We start from the raw sequence: 27,921 nt of genomic DNA, 5'->3' as shown, positions 1-27,921 counted from the left end.
CTGCCCTGGAGAGCACGATCCGGCGCTTCATCCCTCTCCTCCACATCCTGTTCTATCCACGACTCGCATCCGAAAATCAAGCGCGTGTTTCGGACTGGGATTAATGGGATATTAAGCCATGTTACGGACCCGTAACTGGACAACTGTTCAGAGACGGCACTTCAGTCGTTGAACTTTTAACGATTTTAGTCTTTTGGACATCGACATTGCAGAAGATAGATGATCTCGCTCCGTATAGTGGTTGTATTCCCTTTGGAAACAGATAAGTGAGGATTTAACGAGTTGCGCTCAAGAGGACTGATCTACCCGCTTTATTGACTCGCTTCCGCATCATGAATAGCATTTTCCTTCTCGCTCTTCTCTGTAAGTTGCATATTTTATATTTGTAATATTTTCATACTACAACTTTTGTGTACAGATGCTAACGTGTACTTGCGCCTATTTCAATGCCTCTCAGATCTGCTTCTGTTATTTATTGTTTTTAACACTGCTGCTTTTTAATGGGCGCAGTAGACTCTAATGCAGGTCCTGCAGGATGATTTGCCATTTTTGAAATAACTTTTTTGACTGACTGTGCATGATATAGATTAGAAGTATGTTTTAAGGGAAGTTATGGCATACTGGTAGCCACGTTGTATGGATGTTATTCTTCTTGTCCTCCAGTCCTTGTGTTTGGGGCGCAGTTGCAGCTTTTACCCGGCTCCTGCAACTTTGATAACGGTACCTGCGGTTACACATCTGATCCTGTTTACGCCAAATGGACCAGAAACAGGGAAGGTTGGAGAATTTCCTTACTTTTTTTATATTTAAATGACATTGGAGTGGACACCCAATCTCCTTACATTGCATTTTTTGACAGACATTGAGAGATGAAAGAGTGATAGTATGTAGGTTTCTCATAGTTTCTAGTTTATTATGCATAGGATACAGAAGGCAAACCACAAAATAATTCTGGGTGAAAACAGGTAAGATAACTCTAACGGTCAAACAAGCTTTCAAAATAATAGGCTAATGTTTGATTATGTTCTTCAAGGTTTCATAAAATGCTGCAGTTTCTTGAAGGGTTGCAATGTTTGCTGTGAAGTTTCCTAAAATACTGTAAAGTTACATAGACTTCTGCAAAGTTTCAAAAAGTGCTGTGAAGTTTCATAAAATCCTGCAAGTTTCATAATATACTGAGAAATATCAAAGAGTGCTGTAATCTTTCATAAAGTTCTGTAAAGTTTCATAAAGTGCTGCAAAGTTTTGTAAACTCCTGTGAAGTTTCACCATGCTGCAAATTTTCAAAAACAGTGGCAAATTCTTTCATAAAATGCAAAAGTTTTATCATGTGCTACAAAGTTTGGTAAAAAGCCCATTCAGTGAGGAGTGAGCTACTCTATATATCATAAATATATAAGAATACCTCCACTCAACACCACAGAAGAAGATATAGAAGTCAAAGTACATGTTTTGTGACTAAGGATTTTATAGATCTGATCCTTTGAATTAGCTCATTCTGAAACTCCTCAAGTCAGAGGCTTTGATTTTAAAAGCAAAATATAGCAAAACACGGTAAACAATTGCTTTTTGACATAATGAATGGCCTTGTTCGGGTATTCATGTTTTGTTAAACTAGCAGTAACATAACACTGACCCTATGTGCCTGCAAAGTAAATCATAGAGCCCTAACACTCAGCTCTGGACCAGGAAGCCAGATCCACAACTTTCTTCAGTGTTCTCCTGTTGTCAGGGACAATATTAGACCTAGGTGTAATTCATTATCAGGCAGAACATAAAATCAGCAGGACCTGGAATTCAAAAGGAATATACCATAACCTAAATGAAGGCATGTGATAATAGTTCTATAAAAAGTGTTGTTGTCTATTTTGTTTTCCATAACTGTGACTCTAAACTGGTAATAAAAGTGACTCTAAACAGTGACTGAAACTTCACAGCAGTCTACTACACTTTCAAGCATTTTATGAAACTTTGCAGCACTATGAAACGCCCCAGGAGTTGAAAAACATTGCAGCTTTTTTTTTGACATATTTGGGTTGCATATTTGTTTGCATTTCTTATGTGCAGAATGAATGTGCAATATACATGGATAAAGTCAAAATGCTTTCAGTTGGCAGGTTTTCTTCAATGACATGTTTTGAGATTTTCCAGAGTTTTTTGTACCTCCTTTGAGGCAGGGCTATATGTTTCAGAATAGACGTTAAAGATGTAAAGAAGGACAGTGGCAGTAAAATCGCAAGGCTACATTGCAGTTAAATCTGTCTGACCAGGTTAGTGTTTATCCTGAGCCTGTCTCCACGCATCACTGTCTGAGTTAGAGAGAAAGAAAGGGGGAAAACTCAGAGCGAGCAACAAATTGGGACAGAGAGATGAATGTGTGAAGTGTGTAGAGGAGAGTGAAAAGTGGAGAGATCGGTAGAGACACACATGTGTGTGTGGGGGGGGGGGTAGACATTCATGTGTGTCGAGGGTAAGAAAGACCCAGTATTACAATGATGTCTATTCATTATTATGGTAATGGTTCTATACACACAGAGAATTCAGAAGAGTAAAAATAACTATAATTGTTATAGTTTTAAGAATAATAATTGGACTGAGGCCTCTGTCCAAAATATGACACATCTGGCATTACTGCTTATGAAAGTTGTTCATTTTTCAAACCAGAGGAAGTAATTACTAGCCATAAATTGGAAAGTTTGCTAATGGTCATTATGCAAATTAGTTCACCCAAACAGGAAAATCCCTCTGGTGAAAGAAAGGGGACAGAGTAGAGAATGAGATAGGATGGCAGAATGTGAGACAGAACAAGTGAGATGGACACCGAGACAAAGAGAGAGAGAGAAAGAGAGAGTTAGAATTTAGATTAAACTTAATTTAGTTCATTTCATTGAAGCAGGAACTTTTGACCTGGTGAACTTGTTCTTATACATTGTAATATCCCCCAGTTTCAGTTTGAAAAAGCCCTAAAGACAAACGTGTTAACATTAGATTGTTCTGAGTTTAGAATATGAATCTGCTGGTGCGTAAAAAAGAAACATTTGGGCTGAGAGGTATGTCACCACCCAGAGGTGTGTACGCCAAGCCACACACTGTCTGCAAAACTCCTCTCCCAACTGAATTTCTGTTTTTCTTCCTCTTCTATCTCTAAATTTGTTTCTGGGCTCTTTGCAGCTCTGAAGGACAACAGCAGTCAACAGCAGGCCTAGTTTATAATATGACCCTGGTGTTTACATTATTCCCTCTAAAAATAAGTGTTGGTCTTGTAGCCTACTCTCTCTGTGCCATGACTTTTTGACACCCTCTATATAGTGCACTACTTTTGAGCACTGAATAAGGGATTAGGGTCTGATTTTCTATGCAAATATAGTGGAGTTTCTGCAGCCAGCTGTAGGCTACTCTTAAGGAGTGAGTGAGTGCAGTGCTATCCATGCCAAGAGACCTCCTGTGTTTGAGCTTACAAGTGGTTGATGAATGAAACAGTTCACTTTACATTGAAAGACTCAAGCATTTATATTCAAGAGCCCTGTCAGACAAAGAACAAAGCAAGCAGGCAAGATAATGGAATAACTGCCAAACATGGACTCTGATCCTCTTGATAATGGCCTGACACAAACTTGGTGATGTCGGTGGAATGTGGTGGCTCGTGGTTTTTCTACTCCTACTGAATCAGAAAATGCATCCATAAAAACTGAAAGACTGTCCCACAATGCATGTGTTTTGTTTGGTTTCCACAGCAACTCTGGATCTAATGCCAGATGCAACAAAAAAAGAAAAATATGCTAGTGGAAAGATAAAAATAAAACAGCTTTACAAATTGAGATGGTATCAAGCTTCAGCTGGTCACCCTAGAACCTTCTCATGGTGGTTTTGCAGCTGACCAGTTTAAGGTTGGTTTTCAGCCCATCCATGCAGGTTTTGGCTGGTTTACCAGTATCAGTATTGTTATTAACCTTCATTAAACCAGCACTGCCCAACTTGGACTAGCACTTGACCAGCACTGACCATATAAAACCTGCTTAGACAATATTGTAATGTAATCTGGTCATGCTTTACAAATAAAATTTGATTGATTGATTGATGCTATTTTATTTAATCACAGAGGACTGCAGTAAGAAGTAAAAAAATAGAAAAGGAAAATTTTCTATCATCTATGTCATCATTTCACAGTGTGGGACACAAATCCCACACGCCTCGGCTATTGTAGCAAGATTACGATGCACAACGATATGCAGAGATTCTCTTTGGGGTTTCAGGCTGGGTATCTGCAAAAACACTTTGTGACAACCACTGGTGTAAAAAGGACTTTATAAAATACATTTGATTGATATAATATAAGCTTTTTATCTCCTTCTGGAAGCATGGACACGGTCAGTAGGTGGGTTGGTGTTCATTGAACCATCGGTGTACCAGTTTAGGTTCTGGGGATGAGCAGATGACACGAGAGACAGAAATAACCTGTTCAAGTGTGGTGGGATTCATAGTCATGTTGACATGTGCAGGAACACATTGATAGACCAGCCACAGGCAGTTGGTTTAAAAGTCTGCAAGGCTTTAAGCCCCAGACATTTGCTCTCAGAGATGTCTCCCTGTCAGATAAGAGATTTAAAGGGGATTTCCTCCAGCATTTACTGTGTCCCAAATGGCTCCCTAAGAAGTGCACTTGTTTTTTCAAAAGGACAGACATGCTCTTGCCCTTGACCATGGATGTCTGTCTCCGGATTTTGGAACACACCCTGGATCCAGAGCAGACGTCTTTGGTTTTTTTGTTCCCTGTCTAGTCAAAGGCATTATCTAAATATGAGTCACTATGTTTTGTGCTGATGTACGTATTTTTCTTCATAACTAAGGCATATTTGCAAAACAGACTTGATCTCTCTATGGTTAAAATAAAGGTTGATGAATAAATAAATAACTGAAAGCCCATATATCAAACAATGTCAGGAGACGTACACAACGGTCAGGATGAGGTAAAGCAGACGTCTAATGCTCCTGTTTTCTGTCCTGTCATGGTATAGGTTTGCTACATGGTGTTGTTATCCTGTTGCAGGATTTTTTTCCTGCTGTCATTAGTGGGCTCAAATTTAGATACTACATGTGTACATTAGTTTAAGCCTGCTGCTACTTACTCAATTATATTACATACCCACACAAGCATCAAGCCCTTTAATATACACAGTTGGTGATTTACAAGGCATGTACACATGTGTACTATATTACACACCAGGGAACCCCCAGATAAAACTTTCAGAGAAAAAGGGTGTCATTTTATCCCTAAGCAAGACAGTAACCCTAACTGCCCACATGTTGAGCATTGACATCTTATTAATGTAGAAGACCTCTCACACCTCTCCTATTGGATGGGCTGGATTGAAAGCAGAACTTATATTTCAATTGGACCTTCTTTTCAAATGACAGCTAGGTGAATTCAGTCTTTGAACATGTTTGTGTATCACTCGTAGATCATGACAAATGACTCTTTTCTCCCTTAACAAAATATGTTTGTTATTCCAGAAGTGTCCATATCCTTAGCTTGGAAAGTAAAGTAGTATGCAATATCTGCATAGACTGTACGCTAACAAGAATCATCAGTGTAAGGAGCTGTTTACAGTTCAGAGGTTGTGAAGCTGTTTGCTGGAGAACAGCATTTGTCTCAGTCAAGTGTGTTTTTGTTCAGAGACTGTCTGTGGTACAGCCGAAGATCCAGAAGGCAACCTTTTCCATCATCTTTAGTCAAGATTGTAGCGCATACAATTTAGGGAATAAGACCATATTTTGGACACAGCCCCAGTCAACAGTGCTGTAGTTAGCAGACTGTTTTAGTGCAGGAGAATAGTGTAATTCAGCAAGGAATGTAGTTGACCTACTCTGAGACAGCGGGGCAGGGGAAAGCATTATTTAAGTTAAGACCGGGTGGGGGGGTTGGGAAGGGACATTGGGAAGCTTAAGAGAGAGATGGCCCACATGCCATCTGGAAGGAATGCCATCAGGTCCACTCACTGTCAGAACATCTGGATGGTTATGGACAAAGTAATGAAAGTGGATGGAGTGAAAAACGCTTTTAAACTTATATGAAATACCACAGTAGGTGTGAACAGATCTGGGCCATGGGGGGAAATCTGACCTATAACAGGGTCCAGTTTTGCCTGTGGGTGGTTTATGGATTAATCACCAAATTTGAAAACTGGACAGCCAAGGAGTGCTGGAAATACAAAAAATTATGAATATTGAGGTCAACATATCTAGCAAATGTGGGTTTCAAATAGGTATATATTTTAAGTTTATCTCCAATTCCAGTTCATCTCCAACCACAGAACATGTGGCTTGTCTGATCTGTGTCCTCCCAAAACAAAACAAAAAACAGTCCATACTGAGTATGGGTGAAAACCCTCACAAACGGAAGTTGGTTTCAAAAAGGATCTGACTTCCCAGCCAGGTTGGTCTATTCATCCATTACCAGCCGATTTAAGATTAAAGAGATTATTTAGATTGTAGAATTTTAATCCTTCTCCCCCTTTACTCTTCTTTCTCTCTCTTTCCATACTGAACCCACCACCCACTGTGCAGCGTGGGGGAAAATGGGACCAAGTTCATTAGGCCTTCTTGTTTCCAGATGATAGCTCAGATTTTGTCAAACTTATTTACCGCTTTTGACAGAGTTTTCCATAATCTTCCTTGGTTAGCCACCAACATGTTTATGTTTATGTTGTAAATATACATTGGTTCTGTGGTTATTAGCTCATCTTAGGCTTCTTTCATATTCTGATGTAAGGTTATGCTGTGCTCATACAGTATGTTTTGTGTTTTTTTATATGCTGATGTTAGGTTTTGGTTTGCTTGTATGGAGTTTTGTCTCTTTGTTTGAAAAGTTTATACACTATCACTAAACAGCATGGCCACACACACACAACCCACCCACACACACTCCTCCCCTCACATCCTTAGCTTAGCGATATTGGCCTTTGACATAATAGTTTGACATAATCATTTACAACTTTAAAAGCCCTCCTCTCTCTCATCCACCCCAGGGCGTTTTATCACAGCAGACTCGTCCTTCATGGATGGGATGGAGAAGGCTGTCCTGGTGAGCCCGGTCTTGGAGATTCTGGACTGGAGCTGTCTTAGGCTGGTCTACCAGATCACTGGGGCTGGCTCTCTGCAGGTGCACCAGAGACAAGAGGGAGACAACTTTGACTATACTCTGTGGAGTGTAGACAAGCCCTCAGACAGCTGGCTCATTGCTAGCATTGACCTCAGAAACACTTCCAACACATATCAGGTAATGTGTAGATGCACGCAGTTACTTCACACACACACACACACGCACACCTTAGCAACACCAAATATGCATGCAGACTACACAACTAAAACACATCCCCTTAACCTCAAATCCAGTAGGAAAAAGGGGATGTACTGACCAAAATATTCAGCTGTCTATATTCTTTACCTAGAAGCAGAGTTATTCTACAACAGTACTGCATTATCTAAGCACACTTAAGTAATCAGTGAAACGTGTTTACAAAATACTTTGGCTAGCTGATAGAACAAGAGCCAAATAACCCCACTTTAACAACTTGAGAGTATATTGTTTTGGTTTTGGACCAAAGCCATACATAGCATAATGCTACAAGAGCAGCCTTACTGATGATAATGTAAGCGTGTTCATTTCAAATGAATAACTTGAGTTACTCTCTTACTCTCTAACTTCCAAACAAGCCAATACGTTCACAATCTGAGTCCCAAATGGCAACCTATTCTAATTTTAGCATCCTATTTTAGAGCTCTAGCCAAAATTAACACACAAAATTGGGTGCCATTTGAGTGTATGCAGGGGAGTGACAAATTGGAAAATAGTAGGGGGGTTTCTATTAGATAGCCAATGGATGTGTGAGTTATGATGGGAAAAAGAGATCCCATCCCACACCTTGTCACAACGATTAATGACGTGAAGGAAATGTTTTCAAGGTTTACAAAAAATTGCTGCATTAAGGTCGCCGTCTTGTCTTCAATCATTAGTGTGAAACAGGTTGGACAGATTACTGTGCAGGCCAAGGGACCTAGTGGTTCATAGGGAACAGGCAAGGCAGCTTTGTCGCTGGGCAGAATTCACTTGTGATTCAGTGATGTGGGATGATGGGTTGACAGGAGATTACGGTTTTGGAAGGGGCCCACTGCCTTGCAAAAGTTCCTGCAAAATTCCTTGCTACCCAGGAGGGGGGGTTGAGATTGTAATATTTTATTCTCATATGTTGAGCACATAGAATACACATTGTTCTCTAATATACAATACAGTCCTTTAGTATTTAGACTGACATTTGTTTTGTTGTTTTGTCTCTGTACTCTAGCACTTTGGATGTTAAATGTTAAAATGATTATTGGGTTAAGAAAAGACTGTCAACTTTAAAGGCGCCATTGGTATGTTAAGCCTTCTTTTGGCTAGTAGTGGAATTGTAGAAACAAATAAAAACTGAAAAATAACTTAGCTACTGAGCATGCATTAGGTACTGAGTTTTGAATGACACAATCTCTTAAAAAGGCAAATTATTAATAGCTAAGCCATTTGTTATAATGTTTATGTCACTAGTTTGATTTTAGATGCATCAACATTACCTAAAACAGAGGCTAGTCTACCAAATTTGAGAAGGAAAGGGAAAGTTTTGAGTGAGGAACAGAAGGGTTAAAATTAAGAGACCACTGCAAATTGAACACTTATGTTCCTTACTCAAAACCTTCCTTTTCAACTTTTTGGGAAAGAAAAGAAAAACGTTCAGTAGTCTCTTAATTTTTTGTTTTAAATATTTGTAATGTTTTAAATAGCCATATAATAGCCTACATTTAAACAGCAATGAAACACAAACTCTATGATCCTCTATGATTTTTTTTTCCTTTTTTTTTTATTAGTCAGCAGAATGAACTCTTCACAATCCTTGTGAACTGAGCCTAAATTTAAACAGCTGAGCATATAGGCTACAACTCGGGCTGTCGCAATTATTAGGCCTACATAATTGCATGATCGAAATAATGAGCCGGATCGCAATTATTTTTATAGACAATCTATTGGCACAATATTTTGATTCCAAAATCATGTTTCCAATCCGAATAAGGTAATTTTGAGGCCTATGTTAGAAACATCTCAACAAATGCCATGCAAATTATGTTAGTTTCCATAGGATGTCAAGCCCACGTGTGCAAAAGAGCATTTTACGGGTTCTGCAGAAAGTTATAGCCTACTTTATGCTCAGATCATTACAATTACTAAATTAATTTTAATTTAGTAAATAGAACTCAGCAAAGTTCAGCAAAGGTGATTGGACATTGCTTCACTTTACAATTGGACAATGATTTAAAACATACAAGCAACCCAGGAGTTTTTAAGGCAAAGTAGTGGAATATTTTGCAATGGCTGAGTCAATCACCTGATCTCAACCCGATCGAGCATGAACTTCACTTGAAGACAAAACTTAAGGCAGAAGACCCATGAACGAATAACAACTGAACACAGCTGTTGTGTTCTGACAGCTGCAGTAAAGGCAAAGCATCTCAAAGGAGGAAACCCAGCGTTTGGTGATGTCCATGCATTCCAAACTTCAAGCAGTCATTGCCTGCAAAGGATTCTCAACAAAGTATTAAAAATGAACATATTATTTATGATTCTGTTAATTTGTCCAATTACATTTGAGCCCCTGAAAGAACGGGACTGTGTACGAAAATGGTTGCAATTCCTAAACATTTCATACAATATTTTTGTTCAACCCCTTGAATTAAAGCTGAAAGTCTGCACTGCGATTGCCCACAAGAATGGTCACACACACACACATACTGTTTGACAATTTTTCTCTATACACATTAGCACATGCCATATGCCAGAATGATGGAACGATAGGCTACATGATAGAACAGAATGCTCTATCATAACCCGCAATTTCAAAAAAAGGTCCACCTAGAGAGGCACTACAAAACGTGTTCCAACTGTAACGACTGCCAATAATACTGCAAATGCCTTTATCACAACCATTATGCAACACATTAGGTAAAACATCATGTCCCGCAAAAAACAATTTGTTAACAATAGAAAAAATGATGGTCATTATAGAAGAGAGACAGGCAATGTAGACAGGAGAGTGAAAGGAAAAGAGGTCTATAGGCTTGGGCCTACCTTATTGGAAGAGAAGCTCACATCGACAACCTTTCTGGGACACAAACTGGTTAATCTTCACCATCAGCTGCGCCAGAGAATTGTGATTGGGGGAGCTACGGGGGCTGGATAGTTTATAGCAGGTGCTGAAAAATTTAGAGGCAACAAACAATCAGAATATTACTACAGAAAAAAACGAGATTCAATGATCCCAGGCTAACAGGCTGCATAATTGAAATGCGTGTAACTAAATGTTTAGCGTTATACAACAACGCAAGCACAATCAATGAACGAATGAAATGCATACAAAAAATGTACAACAAGAACGAACAAACAATCACAATCCAAATCATACACTGAACAAAATTATAAACGCAACACTTTCGTTTTTCCCCCATTTATCATGAGCTGAACTCAAACATCTAAGACTTTCTCTATGTACACAAAAGGCCTATTTCTCTCAATTATTGTTCACAATGGCATCGTGTGGGTGAGCAGTTTGCTGATGTCAACGTTGTGGATCGAGTGGCCCATGAAGTTGCCACTCGATATTGTGAATGCACGGTATCTCTGTGCATTCAAAATGCCATCAATAAAATACACCTGTGTTCTAATTATGGACCGCTTAAGTTTATTGTCCCCCAAAAAACAAGGCAGAGTGGATAATGTGAATGCTAACGTGGTGGAGGACATCGTGGTGCCAAACATGGAGGATAATGAGGACGAGGAGCACGATGAGGAAGAGGGAGTAACGTTAGTGGCAGCGAGGGGTTAGTCTTTGGCAGAAGACTAGTGAGCAATAATGAGGAGTGGACATCAGGTCGGCTGAGTCAGTGAATTCCTTCAAGTCCCTTCTTAAAACATACTATTATTTATTATTTTCTTCATTTTTTGTATTTTAACAGTATTTTTATTTTTTAAGTAGTGTTCTTGCTTTTATCATGTATGGTGATTTTTGGATTAAGTTCCGCTCGATAGACAGCCAGTGCGCAGTGGTATAGCTATCGGGGGACAGGAGGTTGTACCGGGGCCGTGGTGGGTGGGGGGGCCTGTGTTTGGCCTCTATCATGAAATTATTTCGCATTTTCATTTTATATATTGTGGTTCTGTGCTGTTAACAGTCCAGAACTTCAGGGTCAATAAGTTCAAAAGGCACTAAGTGCCGGACCTTCTCAAAGCGAGCCTTTGACTGCTCTATCATTATTTCACAGCACTGTGCGTCACATCCTGTGTGGCGTTGCTGCAGCACCAGCCTTGTCTGCATCTGGATGTGGCTGGGTGTCGTCTGTGGTCAGCTTGTCATTCAGTTCAGCTATGGAGCAGGAAAAATTCCCCAAGGCCTTGAGAGGATCTGTAGTTCAATTTTGAAGAATGCTGTATAGAATATCAACATGCGTGAGGGCAGAGTGGAAAAAATATAAAATGAAAGAATTCACATCCCTCAGTAATGCAGACAGGCCATGTGCTTGACATACTGTCCCAAGACTGATTGTTGTCATTCCAGATTTTTTTAAAACACTCTTGATGTTCAAACACTGTCTGGATGGTGTGAAGTTCCACCTTTTTTGTCCTGACGCTGGAATCCTCCTGCCACACACTTCAGTTAAATTCCAACACAGGCACACCTCATTTTACTTAATGAGGTACTGATTAGGTGTTTACCTGAACCAAATCTAATTTAACTAGGAAAATTATGAAAACCACTGCTATGGTCATCATTATCTTCTTGTAGTTGGACCAGTTGGATGGCAAAAACAGTGCAAGTAGTAGCTCAAAGGTAATTTGAATAAATAACTATTCAGCATAACAAAAGAGTTGAAAAGAAAAGCTTTGAGTGAGGAAAAGGGTTCAATTCTGGCTTTACTGGCAGAAAGATACAGTGAGCGTTATTTATTTATTTATTTAAAAAGTTTGTAATTCCTTCATAGTTTATGGTTCATGGATGTAAATACCCTCAAATGTAAGCTTACACTTTTAAACTGAATCTCTTAATTAGCAGACTTGTGAACTATTGGTTCTCAGTGTCTCCTTGCAGGCGAAGTGATGTACACAGTGTGAATTATTCCGTATTGGCCAAAACTTCGCTGGCTGAAACTGTTTACGGTAATGTTGCGACTGTTTCTGTCAGTCTCGCTAGCAATTACTCAATTCTTATGATTATTCCTAGGAAGTTTGTAGATACTAGTAAGCCTATTACTAGCTAATAAGCTGTTAAAATGTCCAGTGGTAAAAGCAATACAGTTCATAGACGCTATGGTGGAGGTAAACTTAATAAGAAAAGTTAGTTAGTTTAACACAATGGAGTCTAGCGACCTCTGGAACATGTAATGCCGTGGTGTAATGGTTAAAGACAGTGCCTCTCATGTGGAAGACCTAAATTCGAATCTATTGACAGCAATTATATTTATTAATAATTTCTAGTAGATTCCACAATTCTCTTGTCTTTTCACTTGATGAAAAATTGAGTTATCGTCGCCTTTATTGATAGTTATTGTATAAATGTGATTCACGAATGAAAGAAAAAAGTATGTTGTTTTGCCATGAAAGAAAAATATATGTTATTATGCCATGAAATGAAATAGCTTAGGAGACTCCCTAGCAATTGTTCAATTCTTATGACTTTTCCAGTAAGTTAGTAGATACCGGTAAAGGTTATTACTGGCTAATACGCTGTTAAAACGGCCAGTGGCAAACGCAATACATAGAAGCTATTTGTGGTGGATGTAAACTTAGTAAGAAACATTAGTTAGTTTAACTGTATCAATGTCATTCACGAATGGCCAATTAACTATTAAAACGGCCAGTGGCAAAAGCGGATTTGTTCAGGATAGAGACAAGAGGCTATACTGACACCTAGCAAATGTACAGTTCTGTGGTGTAGTGGTTAACCACACAGCCCTTCATATGGGTGCCCTGGGTTTGAATCTTGAGGTGACATCTTTTTCTATTGCGGGCCGGCTGAACTAGGCTTGCCTGGTTTCTTGTTTGATTACTTTTTCAGGCTTCGTTGTGATTTACTGACAGTTCCAAAAGATAAGATTGGGCCAGATTCAAACACAGTATATGTACCAGCACTTTGTGACAACTGCTGATGTAAAAAGGGATTTATAAAATCAATTTTATTTGACAAAAGGCAATGGCTTAGACTGTTGGACATCTAGAAGCCAGCCAAACATTTTGTAGATCAGAAAAACTTTCTAAATAGTCTGATTAGTCCCAGAAACCAATGGGTTGGTCAAGACCCAGAAGATTTGGTTAACATAGCGTTTTGATTGGTTAGACACAATCCAGTTTCTGATTTCTTTGTTTTGTACAACAGCCCTTACTTTGACATCACCACAAACGACTTCAATGGACACAGTCTCAGACTGTAATTTACAGATAACAATAGAACAGCGGAATTCAAAGAGGCCCATCCCACAAAAAAGAGAGATGTGCAGATGAGAGCTATCATCTCATAGTGTTTTTATCTCTAGCAGAACATTTCTTCTAACTGGAAACTGATATAACTGATATTATGTTTTTTTCAATTCTCTCACTCTCAAGTTCTTTTTCTCTCTCGCTCAACTCTCCTTTCCTACCATCTCCCTCCCTCTCTCTCCCCTCCCCAGCTTTTGATGGAGGGTCAGCCCCGTAAGGAAACAGGCAGCAGCGTGGCGCTCTTTGAGATTCACATCGTACCTGGCTACTGCATAGGTCAGTTGAGCGGTGGACTGTAACAACTGTGAAGCCTATGACTCACGATCTACAACGACCCGTGGTAATCTGATGACCTTGTGATGTGCTGAGATGCTGAAATAGTACTAACATAGTCACATGACAGATCTATAAAGTATGCGACTGGCGGTTGTTTTGAAAAAAAAAGAAACCACCAGTAACGTGAAGTGTTAGCGGGAAACCTAACTGTCGCCGTTGTCGTCAGAGTGTAACTTTGAGGAGCATCACCTGTGCGGTTACAGTAACCACTGGAACCCCAACGTCAACTGGTACGTTGGAGGAAGTCTGGCCCGAGACCCACAATCCAACCTGCCTGATGACCACACCATGAACAACCAGAGAGGTACGGACACACCAATGATGCCAAGAGCAGTCAAATAGTTAGGCCAGTATAAATACACACACGTACACAAAGGTATGAATGCACTCTGAAAAACACACACAGGTGACATCATGAACGCTGTTCCTTGTTTTTTTGCAGTACATGTACACATTTTTTCTCTTCATGATTTGCTGTCATATCTTCGCTCAAACCCATTACCCTCTGCCCCTACACTCTCCAGGACACTACATGTATGTGGACTCAGTATACGCCAAGCACTTCCAGGAAGTGGCCAAACTGACATCTGCCATGACCACCACGCCAGTGTCCGGCTGCCTGTCATTCTACTACCAGCGCGACCAGGAAAGAGGCAACATTTTTTCAGTTTTCACCAGGGACACTCTGGGACATTATGAAGAGATCTGGAGACCAGAGGTCTATGCTACAATAAGCTGGCGGCTCGTCAACGTGGACATCAAGGCCCCGCACCCCCTGGAGGTCAGAGTGAAAACCAAACCCTTGAGATAAGGGGACTGGGGCATTATTATTTTATAGATTTAAATGAATTTGGTCCACATACAACTACATTTGTTGTTTGAGAAAAGGAAAGAAAAGTATAAAAAGAAAAGAACATAAAGTAAAGGAAGTGGATCCAGTTTTCCTCAGCTACTAACTTTTGGTGGACAGGATTGTTAAGGGTTACCTCTTTGGTAAATTCCTTGTGCAATTGCTCCTGAAGGATTTTCCTTACAATTTAGAGGGGAATATTCTTGGTAAAAATATTACTTCCATTTGGAGGTGAAGGAGTGTTTTCTATCTACACTATAAACATTCACCTGTAGGCAGTGTGTGTTTTTCTACATGTGTGTGTTCATTGCGTGTGAATTTGTGCTTGTGAGTTTATGGCCAGTATAAATACAACTGAAGTAACAGGCCTGGAGTTCCTCCCAGTCAGACTCATTTTCTCTCTTCCCATATGTTTGGTTTGTCTCTTTGGCAGCCAAACCATTTCCGTTACAGCTCCACAGAAGTTAGTCAAACTGCTACTGCTGTTGCAAAGTGGTTTCTGTAATGTAGACAGCTCTAACAAGGAGGTTTTCATGCTTCTATTATCCCTGAATGACATGGTTTAAAATACACTTCCCACCATACATGACGTCTTCAATAATTGAAAGTTATCATTCGACAGGGAGTTATGGGGTTTTGTCTGTGGTTTTAGGTGGTGTTTGAACGTGTTGTTGTCATGGATGAGAGGCAGGACACGTGGAGCAGAGCAGACTTGAAACATTCCTTTATTACTGTGATCACTCACTTGAAACAATTACAAAAGAATAAAGAAAAGGCCCCGCCGCGAACGGCCACAAACACAACTGGTGCAAACAATGACCCACAAATGAAGTCAAACAAAGGAAACTTAAATAGGGTCCCCAATTAGAGGCAATGCAGCGCCACTGTCTCTAATTGGGGACAACCAAAACTGCAGCGCAGAGATCCCTAGAGGTACCTCTGCGGTCAGGTCCTGACTGTGGCCCCCAGGCACATAGAGATGTCTAAAACCCCCAGCCAGGACTGACAGTTGTGTGGTTTTAGATGGTGTTCGTGGTAGCCTTTAACAGTGTTTTTTGGTTTTATGTGGTGTTTGGGGTAGCATTTAACAGTGTTCTGTGGTTTTAGGTGGTGTTTGTGGTAGCCTATAACAGTGTTCTGTTGTTTTAGGTGGTGTTTGAGGTAGCCTTCAACAGTGTTCTGTGGTTTTAGGTGGTGTTTGAGGTAGCCTTCAACAGTGTTCTGTGGTTTTAGGTGGTGTTTGAGGTAGCCTTCAACAGTGTTCTGTGGTTTTAGGTGATGTTTGAGGTAGCCTTTAACAGTGTTCTGTGGTTTTAGGTGGTGTTTGAGGTAGCCTTCAACAGTGCCCGTGGAGGATACGTGGCAATCGATGACATCTCCTTCTCTCCTGAGTTCTGCCACACAGAGACAGGTGAGAAGCTCAACATCCCTATGATACACACACATGTTGTTTAGTCCAAGACTCAGTGTAATACAGTAGCTACTAGCCAAATGACACCACAGCTAAGACCTGAGGAATCTATCATGGCCGATTATGTTTTCAAGCACAGCTGGAATGCCATTCATGCAATCTACGGCTCAATTCTAATGTCTGGAGAATGTTTTGATCGGCAACCCTCCCAGACAAAGCATCCTGCCATATTTCCAGTTAAGCTACGTGTACGCTGCCCGCTCGCTCAACTCGCAAATCGCTCAATCTTTGGTGAGCTGTCGCTGAGCCTTCTCTAGGATGCACACTGCCGGCTTGGGCGAGGCGTATCTTCCTAATTTATGCCAGCAACAATCGGTCAACCAGGATAGGGGAACACAGATGGATGTTCCCCTATACTGGTTGACTGATTGTTGCTGGAAATATTAATAAGTATTTAGTATTTGCGTGACTACTACTAAAAACATATTATGCCAAGTCAATGATTTGTCAATGTTCAAATAACAGTTTACTTCATTTTACGTTATGCATGTATCACCCCGATCCCGATGAACAACCAGAGCATCCATTTTTTTTAATTAGATCTCTGCATGAAGCCAGAGAAGCATCATAAATAACGGGGAAACCAGACTCCGCAATTATACGTTTCTCTCTCATCAATATATTTTAGCTAATGAGTGAGTTTTAACTAGTGAGTAGAAAAGAGAAGGGACTTCAAGACGCCAAGAACATCTGCCCTGCCATTGATAGTCACCGAACTCTGTCACTGCTCGCTCACTGGAAATTAGCAGAAAGTTGAACATTATCTCAACTGTCGCTGTCGCTGGGAGTTTTTGTCTCCAAGAGTAGCTCCGCCCGCTGTCGCCATGATTCGCTGACTCTCGTTGGAAATGAATGAGTGCTTCTTTGTAGGTCTAGCAAGCCGACAGTGTGCACGCACTTTTAGAATGAGCAGAGCAACAGGAATATTGATAATGAAACGTTTCTATTCACATTATCCTTTTTGTCGTTCACAAACTTAAAATCCAGACAACGGGGTACGTTTACCGCTGTTGTTGTCAAGAAGAGACATTTGTCCCACTTGCTGCACCTTGTTTTCCATGGCTGGTTAATTTCAGAGCCTTTGGTCGACCCATCCATCGCCAACTGTGACTTTGAGAAGGACCTGTGTCACTACCACCGAGAAAGAGTGGCGAGCAAGGTGTGGAACTGGGTGACAGTGAAACCCAATGCCTACAGGATAGGTGACCACACCACAGGAACTGGTGAGATGTAACACTTTACTTAAAGCCTGTGCAATAAATATGTCTTACGCTATTTTATGTGTTATTTATGTGTAACCTCACCAGTGAATGCTAACTTTTGCCCAAGTCTTTGAACTTACAGTATTTTTCCAATGAACATGCATATAAAGAGAATATGTTACTTGGAAGTGAATGTTAGGCTTCAGTTTACAATGATTCTTACTAAGTAAACCAACATTTTCAGTTAGGGGGAAATGTATTTCCATACAGTATTTAAACAGATAATTTGTTAGGGGGCCCCAGGTGTCAATTTGGTGTAGTGCTAAGCTAATTCATAGCGCCAAAACATTTAAAGAAGTAACATGATATCCTATGTCTACTCTCTAGGCTCGTTCCTGCTAGTGAACACATACTTCACGTTGTGGTACGGTTACATGGGACGTCTCCACGGTCCCTTCCTCCCCGGTAACCATAAGTATTGCCTGCGTTTCTACTACGCCCTGCATGGTTTCAGGAGTGTGGACAACGCACTGATGATTTACATCTATGATGAGAACAACGTGGCTCAGGAGAAGGTCTGGAGCCTCACTGAAACCACCAGAGAAATATGGACCAAGGTGGACATCACATATACCAAACCCATGACCACCAAGGTAAGATTGGGAGGGAGTATGCAAGCAAGCAAGTTTATTTATATAGCACAATTCATACATGTAAGCAATTCACTGTGCTTTACAAATATATTTTTTTAACGAAAATGCATCATAATAATCAACCATAATAATCAAACATAGAATAAGAAAATAGAAATAGAGTTAAAACAAAATGGGGGGTATGGGGGATAAAGGAATGCTACTGAGTGGACAGGTAGGAGAATTCATGCAAATGAGAATCTATGACCTAATAGTCTGACTCCATATTGTTTGTAAACATACGCAGTTATCAATTACCATGTTATGCTGGAAGTTCTTAGAAAAGGTAGCTAATCTTTCGTCACAAACCAAACATTTAAAAGATCATGTGTTTCACAGCCTATATTATCCTCAATGCTCCTCATCAGTCAAGTAAGGAAAACAAGGGATTGTGTAGCAACCTGGAACTCAGGGATGATCAGTCTGGTCACTTTAATTTACATATGTGTATGTGCCTATAATAGTTATCATAAGCAACCATAAGGTGTAGGTCATTTAACATGAACCTTACAGTAAAATGGCATGTGTTCCTGGGGCTACACAGAATGTTACGAAACCCACGACTCAGGGATGACTAGCCAATGTCATATGTTCCTGGGCCTAACCAGACTACTTTGAATATCCACAACTCAGGGATACCAAGTCTGGTCGCTTAGACTTACCTATGTGTGTGTAATTACCAGTAGCCCTACGAGCTTGAGTGTGAAGATGAACGAGGAATGCCGTAGTAATCTACAGTATCTCACAAAAGTGAGTGCACCCCTCACATTTTTGTAAACATTGAATTATATATTTTCATGTGACCACACTGAATGAATGACACTTTGGTACAATGTAAAGTAGTGAGTCTACAGCTTGTATAACAGTGTAAATTTGCTGTCCCCTCAAAATCTTCATTATTTATCCCCACCAGACAGACCAATTCCAAACTCCCCCATTGCATCTATAATAGGATCACCTCACCTTGGCTAAAACAATGAAAACAAAGAAACCGGCATTCACACATTAACATACAGCTCTGAAAAAAATTATGAGACCACTGCAAAATTATCAGTTTCTCAGGTTTTACTATTCATAGGTATGTGTTTGAGTAAAATTAACAGTTTTATTCTATAAACTACTGAAAACATTACTCACAAATTCCAAATAAAAATATTGTCATTTAGATTATTTATTTGTATAAAATAACTACTCAAAATAACCAAAAATATATGCATTGTCTATAGACCTAAAATAATGCAAAGAAAACAAATTCGTATTCATTTTTCAACAACAAAATACTAATGTTGGAACTTTTCAGAAATAAATATTTGGTCGAATAACCCTGATTTTTAATCACAGCTTTCATGCGTCTTGGCATGTTCTCCACCAGTCTGTCACATTGCTGTTGGATGACTTTATGCCACTCCTGGCACAAAAATCTTTGTTTGATGGTTTGTGACCATCCATCTTCCTCTTGATCAAATTCCAGAGGTTTTCAATGGGATTCAGGTCCGGAGATTGGGCTGGCCATGACAGGGTCTTGATCTGTTGGTCCTCCATCCACACCTTGATTGACTTGGCTGTGTGGCATGGAGCATTGTCCTGCTGGAAAAAACAATTCTAAGAGTTGGGGAACATTGTCAGAGCAGACAGAAGCAGGTGTTCTTCCAGGACAACCTTGTACTTGGCTTGATTCATGCGTCCTTCACAAAGACAAATCTGCCCGATTCCAGCCTTGCTGAAGCATCCCCAGATCATCACAGATCCTCAAAGCTGAAAATGTTACTCGTAAGAGTAGATGACCTTACTCCATTCCTCTATGGTCCAATCCTTATGGTCTTTTGCAAACTTCAGCCTGCCTCTTCTTTGCTTCTCATTGATGAAGGGCTTTTTTCTAGCTTTGCATGACTTAAGCCCTGCCCCTAGGAGCCTGTTTCGAACTGTCCTCGCTGTGCACTTCACCCCAGTTGCTGTTTGCCATTCTTTTTATAGGTCACTTGATGTCATCCTACGGTTGTTGAGTGACATTCTAATGAGTTGATGGTCTTCTCGGTCAGTGGACAGTCGTTTTCGCCCTCTGCCAGTCTGTAGTTTTGTTGTCCCCAATGTCTGTTGCTTGACCTTGTTCTTATAAACTGCTGTCTTTGAAATTTTCAGGATGGAAGCTCCCTTTATCCTTCTGCCAGTAAAGCCCGAACTGAACCCTTCTTTTCCTCACTCAAAGATTTTCTTTTCAACTCTTTTGTCATGCTGAATAGTTATTTTTTATTCAAATTACCTTTGAGGTACTACTTGCACTGTTTTTGCCATCTAGCTGGTCCTACTACAAGAGTGATGACCACAGCAGTGGTTTTTATACTTTCCCTTGTTAAATTAGATTTGGTTCAGGTAATCACCTCATCAGTACCTCATTAAGTAAAATGGTGTGAGATTAGGATGTACCACTGAGATGAGACACCAGACAACATGACACCGTCACAAACATTCCAAAACACATATTTCATTACACTATAGTAATATTAATGTTAAGGCCTGTTTTGTCTTTCTCCCAGGTAGTGTCTGTGTCAAGGCCTGTCTTTCTTTCTCTCATTTAGTGTCTATGTTAAGGCCTTTCTTTCTTTCCTCAGGTAGTGTCTGTGTTAAGGCCTGTCTCTCTTTCTCTCAGGTAGTGTTTGTCAGCATCTGTCAGAACTTCTGGGACTGTCCCCTATTGGCTCTCGATGACATCAGAGTGGCCATTGGCGACTGTCGAATCCCAGCAGGTAAGACAGCAGGAATGTATACACAGCTCCTCAGACATTTAACCCTACCATTCTGTCAGAGCACGGCACTTGAAACGCCAGTGTTCGGGTTTGATTTCTTCATGGGTCCAGTAGGAAAATGCACTCACCACTGTAAGTCACTCAAGGTAAAAGCATCTGCTATATTTAATGACTTAAATGTTAATGTAAATAACATCTTACAGAGCCAGATCATAACTTAGGATATGCACAGCACGTACAACTGTCCTGCAAATCTCCCACTGACTTCAACACTTATAGCCCAAACAGTGTTCAGGGTCAAGTGATTAATTGCACTGTTCTAGTGTTGATTTCTGTGAAAATAAATGTTCTATTTTTATATTTATCTTTTTCTCTAGCCAGTCCAAGCCATAGCTGTTTATCTCCAAAGTTAAGTGTTTATAAAAAGATTGCCATTTAGTTTTACCAGAGCTGGCACAGACAGCTGCTTTGGATAGGCTGCATATTCAGGCTCTGTGTGAGGTGCTAAAGTTGTTCTGTGCACAGGAGTACATGTTTTTGTTAAATTCACTTAGTGACTGGATCAGGAGAAAGCCTTGACACCTTGTTCAAGTCAGAGCAGCTTGAAAGTAACCCAAGTTGGAATTCACGACTGCTCTATAGCCATGTGGATAAGTGGTTTCCCTGTAGATCTTTTTTTAGCCTGTTGCTAAGTGAAAGGGCTGGGTCCTTCAGTTAAACTGTGACTGTTACTAAGCTCTTGGTCAGCTATTCTGGGAAACATTTGCTCTTACCATCTATGATGTATCATGGTAATTACATGGGCAGTGCAGAAGGCCTCACAAGTAGTTTCTCCATAGACTGTTTGCATTGTGTTCACTGTCTGATACATGAAACATAAATGAGGCCTTTGCAAACAGTTTGTTTCTAACTATCACCAATTTGCTGATTTCTATTTCAATAATAATTACAGAAAATTATTTTGTTTTCACAAAATGTGATGATATTTGTTTGAAACCAGATGTAATCAGTATGATGGCCACAATATGAAAAACAATCTTTGCTTCGCAATGTACTGTATGTATGGCCATTTTGGCCATTCCCAGTATCTCTTCAGGAGTTCAGGAGGCAAAATAATGGGAATAGGATGACATCACCCTAAAGCACTAATTGTAATAAAGCAACATGGCCAAACTGTCTGGGAATGTACTGTAATCAGGGAAGAAAATGTGTGTGTTTGTTTATGTTCACTAAGAATTTCTGAGTAAAATGGGTGACTGTGCATATTCTTTAATAAATCTAAGAAAAGCAGAAATACTAAGACAATTGTTCATTCTCCGTCTATCTGTAAATTTCAAAGTGCTCAGCCAATCAACAGGGTTGTGATTATGGCTTATTGGCGTACAGACAGGAACTTTTATAGATGATTTACGTACGAACTTGGTTGTGCAGAGCAGGGAAGATACTTATTCAAAGCAGCAGTCATTTATTTTCTGATAATAAATCACTTGAGTCATTGCTTATACAACAGTTACAGTTCTTAAGAAATGTAACACCGCCCCAACCCCACTTGGGATGATGGAACTCAAGTTGGATAACAGTGATTGCCAACTACAATGTAAAATGAGAAATAAATAAGATACAGTTATATTTCTACTTTGAATCAAGTGTGTTTGTGTGTGTGTGTGTCAGGGCCAGTGCCTGGCGAGTGCGACTTTGAAACAGGAGATTGTGGCTACACCCAGGAGAAGACAGACTCAGGGGACTGGCTGCGGGTGCAGGGGCAGACCCCCACCTCCTACACTGGGCCTCGAGGGGACCACACTACAGGGGTGGGTGAGTCACTCCATTCATTCATCCCTTCACATACACACACATTTCTATCAAAGACTAAAGACGCAGACAAAGCCACCGTTTACCTGATACCATTCAATCCCATGTGAAGACTCATGCAAATTTGAAGTCAAGGAAGGCCGAAGGGAGTAATCTTAACTGCTAGACTTTGAATTTGTATAAGGTACATCATGTACTCATGTACTCAAGGTATTTCTGAGAAGCAATACGTTCTGTAAAAAAATAATTTAAGGTAGTCATGTTAGGGTCATTTAAGATTCTGTGGTTCTGTGACTTAAAAATGTTTGTACGTTTGCCCACTGATAAAGAAATGATCAGTCTATAATTCTAATGGTATGTTTATTTGAACACAGAGAGACAGAATAACAAAAAAAAACACATGTAAAAAATGTTATTAATGTATTTGCATTTTAATGAGTGAAATAAGTATTCAACCCCTCTGCAAAACATGACTTAGTATTTGGTCGCAAAACCCTTGTTGGCAATCAAAAAAGGTCAGACGTTTCTGGTAGTTGGCCACCAGGTTTGCACACACCTCAGGAGGGATCTTGTCCCACTCCTCTTTGCAGATCTTCTCCAAGTCATTAAGGTTTCGAGGCTGACGTTTGGCAACTCAAACCTTCAGCTCCCTCCACAGATTTTCTATGGGATTGAGGTCTGGAGACTGGCTAGGCCACTCCAGGACCTTAATGTGCTTCTTCTTGAGTTACTCCATTGTTGCCTTGGCCATGTGTTTTGGGTAATTGTCATGCTGGAATACCCATCCACGACCCATTTTCAATGCACTGGCTGAGGGAAGGAGGTTCTCACCCAAGATTTGACGGCACATGGGCCCGTCCATCATCCCTTTGATGCAGTGAAGTTGTCCTGTCCCCTTTGCAGAAAAACACCCCCAAAGCATAATGTTTCCACCTCCATGTTTGATGGTGGGGATGGTGTTCTTGGGGTCATAGCGAGTTGAGGCCAAAGAGCTCGATCTGTCCACAACACTTTTTTCATTGTCAGTGTGCCAACTTAAAAAATCAGCAGGGGATCAAATAATTTTTTCCCTCACTGTATTTAGTACCAGATTTTGGTAACAGTTGGAAATCAGACTACAGGTGTGAAACGGCTTGTTCAACAGAGGGAAGCGTACCGTTGTGTGTTATACCATATAGTACTGTGCTGTCAGCATATAAAAATGCACAATTTCTTAAAGAGTTACAGATTTCATTAATATATAGAGCAAACAATGGAGAACCCAGATTGAGCCCTTTGGATCTCTTTTGTGGAATACAAGAAATGTAGATTTCCATCAGCTACAATAGCCTGTGTTCTGTAACCAAGGTCATTTTGAAACCGTGTGCAAGTGTCCCTGGCCAGGTCCAATCAAGACAGCTTTTTTAATAAGACTGAGTAATCTTCTATATCGAAACACCTTCGACAGGTCAACAAACAGAGCAACCCAACTTAATTTCTCATCTAAGTCTTTGACCATATCATTTACATACAGAGCAGTAGCTGTGATAGTACTGTGCCCACATCTAAAACCAGACCAAAATCTGTTCAAAATGCAATCTTCTGATAATAGCATTTCTTTTATGAATAGCATCAGATATTTTCAGACTTAAATCAGGGATTGGATCTCTTCTTGACTCTTATCCTCCTATAAGGCTATAGAGGTAAAAACGCTAGTGAAATATTGTACTGCTGTCTCTGTGTCTGAAATGCTTGAAATGCAGTCAAGGTCACTTTGGGAGAGGTCTTGTAAAAAAGCATTTTCACAAAAAAATCTAAAATGTCTTTTTGTGATGAAACATGGTTTGGTCTTCAGAATTATGACATTTAATGCATACAATCGGGCAATAGATGCCAGTGGAAATACACAGCTTGCCATACATTTTTTCTGGAACATGTTTTAAAATATAATACAAATGTAGACTGTATAGGCTCCAATTTGGCTGTTTTGGCTTGGTGATTAGCTGGGTAAAGTTTAGTCCAACATAGAACTCCCTTATACTATCTGCTACCTGTGATTCCAAGTCCAGGTTAAAATCATCACAAATAATCACTTAATTTGATATAAATGTGGCCAACAGGTCCATTAGGGGGTTTGGTATAACTTTCTTGGCAGAGTGGTAGGCGATGTACTCAAACTTTCATTTTAGAATTATTTCCTAATTAAATACTTAAAGCTAGCAATTCAAATTCCTTATGAATACAGATTGAATTAAGAAGAGAGATTGAAAGTAGATTTTTTTGGAGGAAAATGTCCACGCCTACACCTTTTTCCCAACTGCGCTAAATACATATCGTCCATCAAGTGCAAAATCAGCATCATTTGTGTTCTTAGATAACAACGTTTCATTTAAAAGAAATAAGTATAGATTAGATTGAGATAACAAAATCGTAATATATCTTACTTAGTGTATTTTACTATACTGGTTGTTTTGCACTTTTTAATTGTCCCTCACATTTTTTGTGCCAATAAATTACCTAAACATTGCCAGTGTTAAATTTAACACTGGTCTGAGTTAAATATCGGTCCTAACTTTTCAATTTGTTACACTGATCCTAGTGTTGACATTCCTCCATAGTAATGAATAGTTAATTCCAACATTGTTATGTATAATCTTACAATCTTATGTGAAGTCTTACCAATAGGATTTATAGAGAACCTTGAAAGATGGAAAAGTCTGTTTATTCTGGCTGGCAAAGTGTTGTGTAGTTTCTCGTTTACTGATTTTCACAAATGTTAATGTTCCCTTATTTTTATTCTTTTCGTATTTGAAGCTGATCCTCTAAAACGTTTTAGGATATTTTTAGTCACAAAAAAAATCACATTTTGCCGTCTCATTCAGATTTAACCATACAACAACACATCAAAGCATGTTATGAAAAAGTTTACAGTTGGGGAATCACCTAAAAACGCAGAGTGAAAATAATGGTAAATGTAAAAACCGATGAAATTCTCCTATAACACTTTACATTACAGTGGTTGCGGAGTGTTAATGTAACTCCTTAATCAACATTACAAATGTTCAGCTGAAAAATGAACACTAGCTTTCACTGGTCTCTCTCCAGGGTACTTCATGTACATTGAGGCCTCTCTGATGCGTCCGGGTCACACAGCCCGCATGCTGTCCACGGACCTAAGGGGCTCCATGGAGCCACATTGTCTCATCTTCTACTACCACATGTATGGCTCCGGCACTGGCATATTGAGCGTGCTTCTGCGCCGTGGTGACACCCATCGCGAGGCATTGCTATGGAGACGGCACGGCGAGCAGAGTATCTCCTGGATGAGGGCAATGCTGGACTACATGTGCGACTGCAGACATCAGGTAAAGCAAAGGACATGCTTTTAACACATCAGAGGATGCCAATGCTGCGTGGAGAACAAGGGTTACTTGTGTTTGCTCCATTTACAGATTGTTTTCGAAGCCATCCGCGGCCCATCAATAAGAAGCGATATTGCTGTTGATGACATTGTTATTAAAAAAGGACCATGCACAGCAGGTTGGTATTCCAGGACTTCGTTGAACTTGAAAATAGGCATAACACACATTTCCCTGTTGACACATTGTATGCTATCCAAAAACCCCAACCAGCTCAGTGTTACATAATAATGACATACATGATCAACGACATTGTATAAGAATTACTGTGCTCTTTTTTCATTGAGTAGAACCACTTAACACAGTCTTGTCCAGGGCTGGAGAAGTACAGTCACATTGTGCTTGATGGTGTTGTATCTAATCATTGTTCAGTAACTCAGCATCATAACCTCACTGAAACACTGCAATGTATACAACAGGTCCTGGGTCAAATTCATCCAATTTCTCTGTACAGTACATAGAATAGACACTGTTCACATATGAATGTTGTTAAAATGACCAATTTCTCTTTTTTGTAGATCTTGGTGATAATATACCATACTCCGGCTTCTCCGAAAACTTAATCGAGTTCGAGTACTGAGGTGTGTGACACAGCTGTGTGACTGTGTTTGTGTGTGATGTTGATGGTTGAGAATGTGTTTGTGTGTAGTGTGTGTGTGTGTGTGTAAGAGACTACACTTCAACAAGAACATTTACATAGAGTAGAGCAATGCTCACTGTCTCCTTTTCTTAGGATATGTTATAATCTAGGCTACAGCCCTTTGTACAGTGAAATGTTTGTTTCAGTATTCTCCAATCATGCCAACATAAGGAATCAAATGTTCCCTGATGGATGTGTATGACAATGTGTTCTTCTTTTTATTTATGTATTGTAGGTGCAGAAATAACATGTTGGAGTAGTTTTTCCTAAGTGGTTCAGGTTGCCTTATACTGTTTTTAGATTGTCATTGTTGTTGGTTTATGCATAGATCACGCTGCCCTCTAGTGGTGAGAGATAATCACTGCAGAATGTTTGCAGAAAAAAAAAATAGGACATTATACTTTGTGTACAGTAAGAACCAGAAAAACTTGTATAGCACTGACCCATTGGTATATCATCCAATGTGTATCTTACATTCACAATATGCATTTTTAGAATATCAAGCTCCACTGTGACAAAGGATTTGTGTCCAGCTTTGGGTCTGAATTCACAAGAAACCAGCAGTTCATTTATCAGAGTCCACTGCAATAAGCTTCTTTTCTCTCTCCCTCAGGTGTCAAATATTTCTCTTACAAATCGTGTTATTTCCTATATAGGGCTATTAACTGCTGATGTTTAGTATGTGTATAGAATGTGGTCTAGAAATAAAAAATTAATTGGAGTCCTTTTTTAATAGAACCTAGACCACTTTGTCAGGAAAGTAATTGTGCAACCAAATCAGTATTACTGACTGATTGATTGACAGAGTCAAAGTAACTGGTAAAGGTTGGTCCCCTCACACGCCGGCTGCTTCGAGTGTTGTGTCTTATCATAATGTCACATGTTGCATTCACATGCTTGCCGGAGCTTCCTATTTCCTGTTTATGAAGTAGGAAATTAAACTTTTTTTCATTCATTTGCCTTTTGTTCAGAACAATTCTTCGAGTGGCACAGTGGTCAGAGTCACTGTACAGTGTAATATCCAGTTATCATAAAGTTGTCACAAAAGATTGTAATTAAGGGGTGCATAATGCTATATAACTATCCATCCAGGTTGAATGTTTTGTCACCTTGCACATAGAAAAGTGCAAGTTTCCTGCAATTTTCTAGGATTTTCATCCATTTCATTTTGGTGTTTTTCCATTTCATTTTTTTTAAACCATGTGAACTGATTATAAAAACTAA

General features: G+C 39.8%; 1 protein-coding gene across 3 annotated transcripts; it reads left to right on the top strand.

The window, feature by feature from the left end:
* mamdc2a (MAM domain containing 2a) lies at window positions 1–27,652 on the top strand. Of its 3 annotated transcripts, XM_010903384.3 has the most exons (15): window positions 1–363; window positions 664–777; window positions 7,026–7,276; window positions 13,744–13,828; window positions 14,055–14,192; window positions 14,413–14,669; window positions 16,056–16,149; window positions 17,286–17,432; window positions 17,799–18,064; window positions 20,751–20,847; window positions 22,519–22,662; window positions 25,744–26,003; window positions 26,091–26,178; window positions 26,576–26,638; window positions 26,933–27,652. In XM_010903384.3, exons 1-14 carry the CDS (start codon window positions 333–335, stop codon window positions 26,635–26,637), a joined length of 2,034 nt encoding a protein of 677 aa, XP_010901686.2. In that variant the 5' UTR covers window positions 1–332; the 3' UTR covers window position 26,638; window positions 26,933–27,652. The 3 variants fall into 3 exon arrangements, with proteins under 3 accessions (XP_010901686.2, XP_019907810.2, XP_010901687.2); XM_020052251.2 differs by having other exon boundaries at window positions 26,576–27,652; XM_010903385.4 differs by lacking the exons at window positions 26,091–26,178; window positions 26,576–26,638; window positions 26,933–27,652 and having other exon boundaries at window positions 22,519–22,658; window positions 25,744–25,885.
* Window positions 27,653–27,921: the final 269 nt, after the last annotated feature.

Source organism: Esox lucius, chromosome 13 (assembly GCF_011004845.1).
Source record: "Esox lucius isolate fEsoLuc1 chromosome 13, fEsoLuc1.pri, whole genome shotgun sequence".
NCBI lineage: Eukaryota > Metazoa > Chordata > Actinopteri > Esociformes > Esocidae > Esox > Esox lucius.
Note: the sequence above shows the minus strand (reverse complement) of the source record. Positions and strands in the feature narration are given on the sequence as shown.